This window comes from Podarcis tiliguerta, assembly GCF_965153285.1.
Source record: "Podarcis tiliguerta genome assembly, chromosome: 16".
In the NCBI taxonomy this organism is placed as follows: domain Eukaryota; kingdom Metazoa; phylum Chordata; class Lepidosauria; order Squamata; family Lacertidae; genus Podarcis; species Podarcis tiliguerta.
The window spans coordinates 21,180,664-21,193,434 of NC_139549.1; the positions used below are offsets into that span (position 1 = coordinate 21,180,664).

Sequence of the window (12,771 nt, forward strand, 5' to 3'; positions counted from 1 at the left end):
AGATGATCCTTGTGGTCCCTTCCGACTCGACGATTCTAGAACTGAATTCTAGGGAAGTGACTTCAGCTGGCCTGCAACTCTTCACTTTGTTCCGTCATAAACGGCAACCTGAAATCTCCTGGCACCATCTCAACTCAATCCCATTGAAGTGAGCAGGGCTTTCCCTGATGGAGAGCTTTGTGGATGGCAAATCAAGAGCAATAATTTTTTATCATGGAACCATATCAAGTGATTTTTCTTGACAAACTGGTAACTCAAGAAGAACCCTGGGCTTTTCCCCCTCCAGAGTTGCCGCAGCAATATTTCCAAAGAACTCCTACTTAAGCAAGGCTTACTCCTCATAAATCATCTCCTTCCACCGACCACGTCTTGATCAATCTTTTCCAGGTGTTCCTACCAGAAACCCACTGAGGCTTTCCTTGTGGGCTGGGATTTTGATTAGTTTCTAATTATCTGATGTACTTTAAAAAAAAATATGCTCTCTGTGATTTTAACATGGTAGAAGTCCAAGCAATCCTCAGAAATGGCCCATACAACTGGAATTTGATTGGATTGCGTTAATGATAGCCGGGGTGTTTTCAGAGGCACCCAGTGCATTGTGGTGCTTGTAGTTCTCATGATTTATCTTTCCCAAGGTGCATTGCAACTACAGATGGTGGAAAAATTAGATTCATTTCACATTTAAAGGAAAATTTACCCAGTTTGCATTTCTGGAAACAATACATAAACCAAAATGCAGGCATTCTTCGACAATCTCACCTCTCTGAATTTTGCCCTGCATCTCAACAAGTCATGTTGTTCAAATACAAATGCACTAGGGTGCATATAAAATGAATATATGAATGAAAATAACAAACAAAAGTGTATTATATTAGGAGAAATTGCATCTAGGAATGTGCGTATCAGGAGAACTTTGCAATCAGGTGTTGCTCTTTTCAGAATTCACACAGGTAGGCTTGTCAACTTTGCAGGTTTTTACTTTTTGAATATGGCAACCCTACACACAGGCAGTTTGGTTGACTGCTGTGAAAATAGGATTCTATTGGCCTTATGGTGAATTTTCATTTTTCATTTCTCCCCCTTGCTACACCCTGCCTTCTCTCTCTTGAACCATAACAGCAATACAATAATCTCTAATTCCTTCTGTGGCTCATAGTTCAAATCCTGCTCGCAAATTGATCCTACTATAGTATTTCTTTAAATACTTTGAAAAAAGGCTTCCATTCTTCCACAAAACAATCATCATTAGGTCATCTTATTTTAGCTGTTAACTTTGCCGAATCCACATTTTATTTTATTTTATTTCATTTTATTATTTTATTTTATTTTTTATATTTTATTTTATTTTATTTTATTTTATTTTAAATTATTATTATTATTATTATTATTATTATTATTATTATTATTATTATACCTGCAGCAACCTGCATCACTAATTGTAAGAGATGCCCCCATAGTAAGTTACCAACCATTGTCCGCATTCACCTTGAGCCAGGAAATAGTAGCGATCGCACAGAGAAGAGTCTGTTCTTCATGGCTTGGGCCCAAAGACGAAAAACACTCGTTTGGGGAGCTCAGATGCAAACCCACCGTGCTCTGTTATGTATGTATGCCATCAGCCAAGAAAAAGCTATAAAGCACACATTTTGTATAAGAAGAAGGGAGATTTATGGGGCTTTTGCAAATCTGAGTCATATCTTACCGAATCCCCTGGGCTGAGATATTCTAATCATTAACATACCCCATGCATGGACACACAGTGGCCACAGAATTGCTTCCTTCTGGCTCAGGCTCCTGCTAAAGACACGTTAAGGATTGCGCTACCCCTGCCTGACAGTTGGGTAAATGGATGGCCAATTCGTTCTGAGCTCGGAGGGGGGTTTCTTTAGCCATTTTTATTTATTTTGGGGGTTTAAAAAAGAAAGAAAGAAAGAAACGGGGGCTTTTTATACGCTTCTTTGATCAGCCAGAAATCTTGACAAATTATTTTCCATGGAATTTCTTGAGCCTTAATACTGTGAGGAAGAAAAATGGATTTATTCTCAAGCAGGCGCTTTTATAGGGTGGAAATTGTGGCCTTGGAAAGATCATTCCCCTCCTCATCCTGCGTAGGCCCTTTGCTCACTTTTAAGAAACAGAATAGCCTGCGGAAAGACCTTGCTGTTTTATCGCTGAAAATGAAGGGGACGGGGATATGATCGTTGTTGTTGTTGCTATTACTATTATTACTATTTTTTAGCCCTTCACCCTAAGGTCCCAGGGTGGGTTCCAACAATGAAAATACACTATTAAAAACAGTTTAAATCAACTCATAATAATAATAATAATAATAATAATAATAATAATAATAATAATTCTTATTATTATTATTTATTATTTGTACCCCACCCATCTGGCTGGGTTTCCCCAGCCACTCTGGGCGGCTTCCACAGAGACCAAAAATACACTAAAATGTCACACATTAAAAACTTCCCTGAACAGGGCTGCCTTAAGATGTCTTCTGAATGTCAGGTAGTTGTTTATCGCTTTGACATCTGATGGGAGGGCGTTCCACAGGGCGGGTGCCACTACCGAGAAGGCCCTCTGCCTGGTTCCCTGTAGCTTTGCTTCTCACCATGAGGGAACCCCCAGAAGGCCCTCAGCGCTGGACCTCAGCGTCCAGGCAGAACGATGGGAGTGGAGATGCTCCTTCAGGTATACATAAGGTGGGTCCTAAAATATACACCTTAAGTGTATATTCAGCATTTCCTGGAAGTTGTAGCGTAAAAATGCCAGATGCATGTTTGTGGGGAGGAGTTACAGAATCATAAAACTGCAGTTGGAAGCATCCCACAAGAGCCATCTAGTTCAACCCCCTGCAATGCAGGAATCACAACTGACCAATTCCGGACATATGGCTATCCAACCTCTGTTCAAAAACCTCCAATGAAGGAGAGTCCAGATAGTCCCTTCCATTATCTCAAACAGCTCTTACCGTCAGAAAGTTCTTCTCAATCTTTCATCGGAACTGCCTTCCTTGTCATTTGAATCCATTGGTTGGGGTCCTCTTCCCTGGAGCAGCAGAAAACAAGCTTGCTCCATCTTCCATGCAACTGCTCTTTAGATATGTGAAGATGGGTAACTTCTCCCCCTTCCCTTCTCCATGCTAAACATACCCAACTCCAGAGTTCCACAGCTTAAGGGCAACCACAAAGAATGACCTCCCATGGGCCACCTCCCCAGGCTTCTGAGGGTGGTATAACAGCCAAGAGAGTCCACCTCAGCTGATCTTAATGCCCGAGAGGATATTCGGAGTCATTTAGGGATTTAAACACTAACATGAGCACTTTGAACTGGGTGGAATAATACACCTGGTTTTCAAATATACAGTACAGTGGTACCTCGGGTTACAGGCGCTTCAGGTTACAGACTCCGCTAACCCAGAAATAGTACCTCGTGTTAAGAACTTTGCTTCAGGATAAGAGCAGAAATTGTGCAGCAGCGGCACGGCAGCAGCAGGAGGCCCCATTAGCTAAAGTGGTGCTTCAGGTTAAGAACAGTTTCAGGTTAAGAACGGATCTCCAGAACGAATTAAGTTTTTAACCCGAGGTACCACTGTATACAGTTCTACCTCCTGAAAAGTGAAGTGCTGCAAGGTCACTGCTGTGACCCATATATATATCCCCACCTCTAAAGCTGTGAGGTAAGACACGTTTTGAAGTTGTGGATCTTCTTTAGTCCACTGAGCTGAGGGAGTGTGTTGTGTGTAAGTGTGTGATGTTGCCACACACACACCCAGTGCATAGCTAGATGAGGGAATCTGCTCCCACCAAGTTAGTGGTGGCCACCAACCTGGATGACATGGGATTAGACAAATTCATGGAGATAAAGACTGTTGGTGTCTACCAGCCACAATGGTTGTGCTCTACCCTCTACTTTTGGAGACAGTATGCCTCTGAATACCTGAGAATCACAAGTGCGGAGAGAGTGCTCTTGTGCTCAGATTCTAGTTGTGGGCTTCCCATGGGTATCTGCTTCACCACTGTGAGAACAGGAGGCTGGACTAGATGGGCCTTTGAGCTGATCCAGCAGGGCTGGTCTTATGCGCTGAGGTTAACAAGCATGTTTCTGTTTCAGTTGAAATAAGTGAAAGATTCTCTCATCCCCTCTGACATTGACACTAACCAACATAGATGTAATTCTTAAAGAAATCAGATGTGGGAAGGCTTCTAAGGTCAAAGGGGAGGCAGGGTCATTCCCCTCCTGGAAACACAGTCAAACAGCTATCCACCACCTAGTGTTTGATAGGGCATCCAATTCTGCATCACGGTTCTCTGGCAATCTGGATTCTCCTGCTTCCTCTCCCAGGCAGATGATGCTAATGTTTGAATCTAAGGACCAGCAGTTCCTGCTTTCTGCAACGACTCCATTCCTCTCCACAATCCCTTAATGTGTGTTCTTAGTGTTACAGGTAGTGGTGGCATCCAGGTAGACTTTGGAGTGGCCCTTATCTGGAAACCAAGTCTTATGAGGAACGGTTGAAGGAGTTGGGTATGTTTAGCCTGGCTAGGAGGAGAATGAGAGGAGACACAATATCCATCTCCAAATATCTAAAGGGCTGTCACAGGGGAAATGGAGAAGGCTTGTTTTCTCCTGCTCTAAAGGAGCAAGTTACAAGAAAGATTTCAACTAAACATCAGGAAGAACTTTCTGGCAAGAAGAGCTGTTTCACAGTGGAATGGACTCCCTCCGGAAGTTGTGAATTTTCAATTCATTGGAGGTTTTAAAGCAGAGGTTGGATGGCCATCTGTCATGGATGCTTTAGTCGGCAGGAGATTGAATTAGATGAGCCATTCCAACCCTGCAGTTCTATTATTCTATGTAGCAGGGTTGGCTTGTCACATAGTTTTTGAATGGGAACTATTTTCTTTGCCTGTTGATTAATCGACTAGTAAGGTAAAGGTAAAGGGACCCCTGACCATTAGGTCCAGTTGCAGACAACTCTGGGGTTGCAGTGCTCATCTTGCTTTACTGGCCGAGGGAGCTGGCGTACAGCTTCCGGGTCACGTGGCCAGCAGGACTAAGCTGCTTCTGGCAAACCAGAGCAGCACACAGAAATGCCGTTTACCTTTTTATCTACTTGCACTTTGACGTACTTTCGAACTGCTAGGTTGGCAGGAGCAGGGACCGAGCAACAGGAGCTCACCCCATCGCGGGGATTCAAACTGCCGACCTTCTGATCGGCAAGCCCTGGGCTCTGTGGTTTAGACCACAACGCCACCCACGTCCCAGGTAGAACAACCCAAAACACCCTTTGTGCAGGACTAGGAGGGCATTATACCAGCTGCCACCTGTAGAATGATGCCAGCATGCAAGATGTCATGCAGGTGAGGAATGGCCGACAGTAGCCTTCAGTCTCTGGGGCAGTGTCCCATTTGCGCTAATGGACCAGCCTCAGCTGCTCACCTCTTGAATGGGAATGAAACTACTCCAGCCCTGAAACCACTATCCCATTAGCTCCAACATTTCTTTTTGAAAAGGAACCAGTGAGGAATGAGGGTGCAGGTAAAAGGTTGCCATGCAACTTTCTTCCCATCAGGGTTTTCGAAGGACCCATTCCTCTACCAGAGACACAGGTATCCATCACAGACACAGGGGAAAACAGGTATTCAGATACCTTGTACTTGAGAGCACCTGGTATTTATTAGACATAAATTGTCACACAAAAATATGGAAAGATTAGATAGGTAAAGTTTCTTCCCACCCTGTTATAAAACAGACACGCAAACGTATTTGTGACCTCAGTCTCCCATGCATGTGGACAGTCATCCATTTTCTTTCCCGTGCATACATATTTATTCCATTTTCATAATTAGGGTCATTTGTATTTTTTTTTTAAGTACAGTTTGGAAAGGAAGAGAGGAAAAGGAATTCAAGCTTGCCAATGAAGTATCAACAAAATAGAATTTAAAAGTTTCTGACCAGCTGTGTGGCTGATTTTATTACCTGTTATGCCTTAGCAGAATACCTATTTATCAATAAATAGTTCTAATAAAATAATTACATCCAAAGAACCCTGCAATTAGATTTTGTTTTACCTACACACAACTGCCCAACCTTTCTCAGCACTTTCTAAACACAGATTTTGTTTAACGTCCCATGTTAACATAAGCAGATATGTCAAAAAAAGAAAAAAAGAAAAATTATACAGGAAGACAAATAGAATGATCGTTTTTTACAAATTTGGTTTTTCGGTTGTTACTAAATGCACAGAATTATTTTTTTCTCCCACATCAAACTTAGTTTCAGGTATTTTTCTGGGTGGATTCAAAACACTGGATTTCATTAAAATGGTCCTAGGGAGAGCCAACATCACTTTAGAGGGACAACTTTAAAAAAGAAGTTGTAAAAGTCATTAATGGGTTAAAAAATGGACATGTACAGAAGGAAAGAAACCAAACAGCGCACAACTGTGCATTGTGGTTTTCCTCATTGCTGACAAATTCCTCAGTGGCAATGATTCTTTCTATTGCCCTCACTAGTTTTTACTCTCTGTTGCCCTCAATGACATTCTGAAGTGTTCAGGTCACGTGAATTTACTTATTGGTGTTCAAGAATATAAGATGTGGTACCCAGTCTGACTGGATGGGATCAACCTCATTTTTGCCTAATTTAAAAAGGAGGCAAAACCAGGAAGCAGGAGAAATTATGACACTGGACAATTCAGGGGAAGGGGGTACAAGACCAGACATGATCTGGTCCAAGAAGTGTATGTGGCAAGATGCTGAGGGACTGTTGAAAATGTCAGCATTAAGTGAATTCTAAGCACAGCAAAGTACCCAAAAAAATAATGGTGTGAAGGGTTTTGATGGCAAAAAAAAAAAATCAACCCTTACAAATCTGATATATTCAATGCCCTCCAAATCCAAACTGCCAGATCTTTGACACCATCATTAGTACAGACTAATGTATATTGTTCCCCTGTAGTAACTGCATCCAAATCCAAACTGCATCCAAATCCTGGAGGAACTTGCTTTGCTGATAAGGCTCCTGTCATTAAACTGCATGTAATTTTCATTGCATTCAGAGCAAACCCATTGCAGCTAAAGGTCATGACTAACAGGTACGTTAATCTCAATGAGTTTTATTTGAATAGAATTTGGTTGGATACAACCCCATTGTCCCACCATAGACTTACATTTCATCTGGTGACAGAAGGACAACCTCACGTGATGTGTCATTCCAGACAGTGCCTTGGGTTCCAAAGGAAGCATTTTTAAATGGACCTCTACATAACCATTTGCTTGTGGGCATTAGGGAAATGGGTAAGAAACAGGTGTCATATTTGCACAGCAGCCATGAACTTCTTGTACTTCTTCCCAGAATACTTTGGGGATTGTAGCAGAGGACCAGGACAGACAAGAAGTCAAGGACCCACCAAGTCCCATCATCGCTGATCACTTATCATCCTAGTTGGGGCTTATGGACTTGGACTCCAACAACATCTGGGGGGATTCCTAACCTGATTGTCATTCGAGAACACGGACCTCAGTTGTGCTAACTCCAAAAATAAAAATAGTTTGAGTTTCTTTCATGGTAAGCTGGTGCCCATAATCTAATGGAGGCTAGAGAACCTATCTGTAACTTCATCAAAACACCTAAAAATTCAGTTGATGTGGTAGCCACATTTTTGTTGTTGTCCTGGGGCAAAGAAGTGATGCTGACAAAAGTGCACTTGAGCTGGATTTTCTACTCCACAGCATCTCAGTCTCAATCTTAATTAAGTGATGGGGAACGTGCGACCCTCTGGATGTTGCTGGACTGCATCTGGCAATGCTGGCTGGGCCTGGCGGGATCTGGAGTCTGACAACATCTGGAGGGCCGCAGCTTGACTACTCCTGCCCTAAATAGAAGGACCTCTGTCACCAGGGATGAGCAAGCTCAAAGTGCAAAGGCAATTAGTAAATCTGCTGTGGGAGGTGGAAGATGGAGAGGTCCTTTTTCAGACAAGACATAGATGACAGGCATGAGAACATCATGATTAGATGGATGATGTGCTTGCTATGCAAAAACACAGCACCATCAATCTCTCCCAATAGTGGCAGGGTTGGGGGACATGAGGTTGGACTCCAACTCCTATCAGCCTCAGCCACCATGATCAATGAACAGGGGTGATAGAAGTTGGAGTCTAGCAACTTCTTGAGGGCCACAGGTTCCCCACCAAGTGCTAGAAAATGGTGTGAGTGCTGATCTTCTTTCGAATTCTACCAAAAAGGGCAGCCAATATACTATTCTTCTCCCTCACTGTATATAAGACCCAGCAGTCCTTCTCCATGTCCTGTTTTCATGCTTTTTCACCGCCTCTATTCATGACCATTAGCAATGGTGTGATATAGAGAGAACATTATTAAGCTGAATCATGGATAAGTTTTAGCAGACATTGCAGTAGAGATGGGAAAACCTCAGTGGTTGTTGGACTCCATCACCCCCAGTCATCGTGGCCAATGTTCAGGGATGATGAGAGCTGGTCCAGCAACATCTGGAGGGCAATGGCCCACCATTCTTACTTTAGCGGGACCAGAGCACCAGATGTGTGGCTGCTATTAGCATAACTTCTAATTTGGCTTGAAGAATCTGATGAAGTAGGCTATTTAGTCCAGGGATGGGGAAATGGTGGCCCTCCAGATGTTGTCAGACTGCACCTCCCATCAGCCCCACACAGGATGGCCAATGCTCAGGGATGAGGGAGCTATAGTCCAATGACATCAGGAAGGAAACAGGTTTCCTGTCTGTCTTACTGCACAAAATCTTATGCTGCAACAAACCTGTTTGTGATTTAAAACAGGATATCTGTGCCATACAAAATCAACTCTCTTATAACCAGGGGTGGGTGAACCTGTCAATATTGGTTTCTCTGCATTTCTCAGTTTTCTAACTTTAAGTTCGGTTCTCCACATTTCCAGATCTGTTTAGTGTGATTTTCTAACATACACATTTTTGCATGCGATTTTGTCTAATATACTCTTCTTCTTCTTTGCAAAACTGTTTTCTGTAATGCCATGCATTGTTGTGCAATGTTTTCCTTAACATGTGCATTTTTATGCACACATTGGCTGGAGAACTGCACTGCAAAATTAGTAAACATGAAGATTTTGAAGGATGAGTGCATTTCACTTCATATGCTGTTTTCAAAAGTGTAAATAGAATGGAATTTCTCCCCCATCCCTAGTTATAACAGAGGAAGACAAAGAGAAGGCAAAATGGTCAAGTTGAGTGTGGATGCTCATTTGCTGTGAACTATCTTGGTCCATTTTTAGATGGCGGCACATTACAAAATGGACCAGGAATAAAAATGGAGCGAAATCAGGCCAGAAACTTTTCAAAGTTGAAGTGCCTGTCAGAGGTAGGTACCAAAGTGTTTTACCTGTGAATTACTTCCACCCCTTTAAAAAGAAACCTTCAACCTCGAATCCCCTCCTCACCCTTTTTAAGTCTCTGTGAAAAGGGACAGGTTCTTTTCGCGAGACTCCAAGGAATATATAGATAGATGTAGATAGATAGATATATATTATCATTTATTATATAACAATGTCAATATCAACACCAAAAAAAAGAAAGAAAAGGAGAGAGAAAGAGAGAGAGAGAGAGGAGAAAAGAAAACACGACATATTCTGATCGTCTTGTATGAGCACTCTCCGCGTGTCAAGAAAGGTAGCAAAACTCCCGTGTTTCACCTGAAAACAAAACCAAACTATAATGTTGTGCAAGGGCACAAGTTGGTGTGGAAGCAATGCAAACTCAGTGTGGCTATGTCTGGGCATGGGGGGGGGCTGTATGGCGTGGGGCAGGGTGGAACGGCATGGTTCAGTTTGTCATTGGTCGCAAGAAAGGAAAGCCAGGAGATACAATACCATGGTCTGCCCAGAGGATAGGACGCTGTCCATCTCTCGAGTGCTTAGATATTAACATTCAGTTAAAACGAGTCTTGCAAACAAACAAACAAACACCACTCTTAGTTTGCAGTGAAATCTCTCCAGCAATCCTCTCCCTTGATTGCCTTGTTAGCTGTTCTCGCTCCATTCTGGCACCATGCCCACCCCATGCACGGAATGGTACTGGTGGGGGGAGAGGGTTCGGGGTACCCCATGGGAATAAAGGAACTCTGCTGGCTGTAGACTGCTGGGAGGCGACTGTATGCTTGTCTGAGGTCCACATTGCCGGACAATTGGCTGGTGAGGGACGGAGGTCTGGTGCTGGAACATGGCATGCGTCTCCCCGATCTGCGATGAGGTATGGTTGGCGACTGTGGCAAGCCGGGGCATGAGGGGGCCAGAAGTGAAATGGGCAGAGAAGTGCTGGTAAGGCAGCCTGTCCATAGGCTGCATGGCAGTCACTGTGCAGCTGCTGTAGGATGGCACAGCAGACCATGTGTTGCAGCTGATGTCTTCTAGGCTGGGCACCGGTTCCGTAGGGGGCGCAGAGCTGGCGTACATGCAGGCTTGGCGCTGAGCAGACTCAGTCCTGTACGCACTGGTATTGAGTCCCTGCTGCTGGGAGTAGGTGGAGCGATAGAAAGGGTCTTCTTCTGGAGGAGACGTCTCCATGTAGGGCTTTTTGTAAGGATGTTCTGTGGTGGAACATTCTTCATCTGATGAAGAGACAAAAAAAAAAAAAAACACAATAAATGAGGAACACTGTGAGACAACTATGATGTCCTGCTGGATCAAACCAAAGGCCCATATCAGGAACTGAATCTATGCTGGATCCTTATCTCTCCCCAACCCCGACCAGTGTTCAAAAATAACCAGGCACCAGGAGCATTTTGCATCCGGCTTTTGGCCACTTGCAACCAAGTGAAGATACCTGGGCATCAGGTATCTCAACCATCTGAAGGTGCATGCCTGGGCATCATTGGATCTGGGCTGTTTTCACACACTAATACCCCATCCTGTAGAATTCCATCAGTTCTATTTTTTCTGCACAATCGAAATGAATTTCTGGGACGCTTTTTCTGTGCAGCCTGAGCAGGAGCAGTCACCATTTAGAAAAAGAGGTCGGAATAGGCTAATAAGTATGTGGGCTGTCCCTGGGTCAAGTGACTTTTCTTCTTAAAGTTCTCAAAATTCTTAACCTAGCTCAAGGTTGTCATCTGAACTAGCCAGATGTTTAAATGAGAATCAATCACAATCAGTCCATCCTTTGAAAAATAAGTCTGTTTTGCCCCCAAAATGGCAACTAGACATTCAGTTTGGGCGACTGTAACCTTGGTTTTAGGAGCCATTTGGTGCCTAGCTTATATATCTGAATTTCTAACACTGCCCCCGACATACAAGCAGGCCAACTTTGGCAGGTGGGTGGAGCCACCCACCTGTCAGTCACCTGATCTCACAATGACAAGTGCAGAAAACGCTGCTGTTGTACTCAAGTCCTGCTTTGGTTTTTGGTTAGGCAATCTGAGAGCGGAATGTTGGGCTTCGTGGTCCTTTGCCCTAATCCAGCAGCCAAGCTCTTCTTACATTCCGTGATGGGGAATTGAGGATGATCAAGGAGTTCTTTCAGTCCCTATTTTGTAGGGACTGAAACCAGAGCAGCACCTTCTGGTGGGGTGGGGGAGATGGCTGCCCACATGGGGGGGCACACATGGAATCTGCTCATGGAGGAGAAACAACCAGCACCACAGAGGATTAAAATCCTTCTGCTTACCAGCTGGGAATCACAAATGAGAAGAGCACTGCTGTTGTGCTCAGATTCTCCTTTCTGCCTTCCCATTGGGAGGTCTGCTTGGCCACTCTGAGAACAGCATGCTGGGCTCCATGGGACCCCTTTGGCCTGATCCTGCAAAACGCCTCTTAGATGCAGAAGATGTGAGCTGAGCGGAAATCTAAATGCTCCGCAGGAATAGCAACATATTGTCTGACGCATGGTATGTGTGTGAGAGAGTGTACGGTCCAGTTTTTGTAATGCCCTCCATTAAATTGCACCCCTGCTGAGACCTCGACGCAAAATAAGTGTCTGACTGCTGGAAGGGGCAGTGGAAACAACAGCAGCAAGATTAGAGAGAGGAGCGTATCTCCTTTCACCCAGCTCTTTGGATGGAAGTCAGGCAGGCTCCCGCATCGGAGACGCCCCAGTCTAGCTTGCGGTCTATAATGGTGATGATAATAGATGCTGTCATAATACACAAATAACAACACAGTATAGGGCAGGCATTGTCTGCAGAGCAAAAGGGAAGCCTGTGAAGGAACTGTGTGCATGTGGGAGGGGATGCACATGGGGAACTGTGCAGAACAGACAAAGGGGAAGAAGGAACTGGTGGAGGAGGATGCTGGCTTTCCCTTTTGTTGGGCAAGAGGATAAAGCTGTAGCTCAGCAGCAGAGAATCTGCTTGGCACGCAGAAGGTCCCCAGCACCTGCAGGTTCAAGCCTGAAGAGATGCTGCCAGTCAGTGCAGATAATACTAAGCTCAATGGACCGAAGGGTTTAATTCAGTATAAGGCAGCATCCCATGTTAATATATAACATAAGACGAGCCTCTTGGAACAGGTCAATGGCCCATCTATTCCAGCATCCTGTCCTCAACAGTGACCAATCAGACATCTCAATGGGAAGCCCGCAAGCTGGACCTGAGCACAAGAGCCCTCTCCCCTCCTGTTGCTTCCAGCAACTGGTATTCAGAAACATGACTGCGTCAGAGAGTGAAGTCAGAGCACAGCTATCATGGCTAGTTGCTATCAAAAGCCATCCACTATGGTGGCTATCACTGCTTCCTTTGGCAGTGAGTTCCATAGTTTA

At 44.1% G+C, this 12,771-nt stretch overlaps 1 protein-coding gene across 3 annotated transcripts in view; it reads right to left on the minus strand.

Annotated features, from left to right (window-relative positions):
• Positions 1–9,533: 9,533 nt before the first annotated feature.
• The window catches only part of TBX5 (T-box transcription factor 5), a 92,867-nt gene continuing 89,629 nt past the window's right edge, over positions 9,534–12,771 (minus strand). For all 3 annotated transcript variants that reach the window (XM_083417466.1, XM_083417467.1, XM_083417465.1), the window contains exon 9: positions 9,534–10,627. In XM_083417466.1, coding sequence (XP_083273592.1) covers positions 10,041–10,627 — 587 coding nt within the window. In that variant the 3' untranslated portion in view covers positions 9,534–10,040. The remainder of the gene's footprint in view (positions 10,628–12,771) is intronic.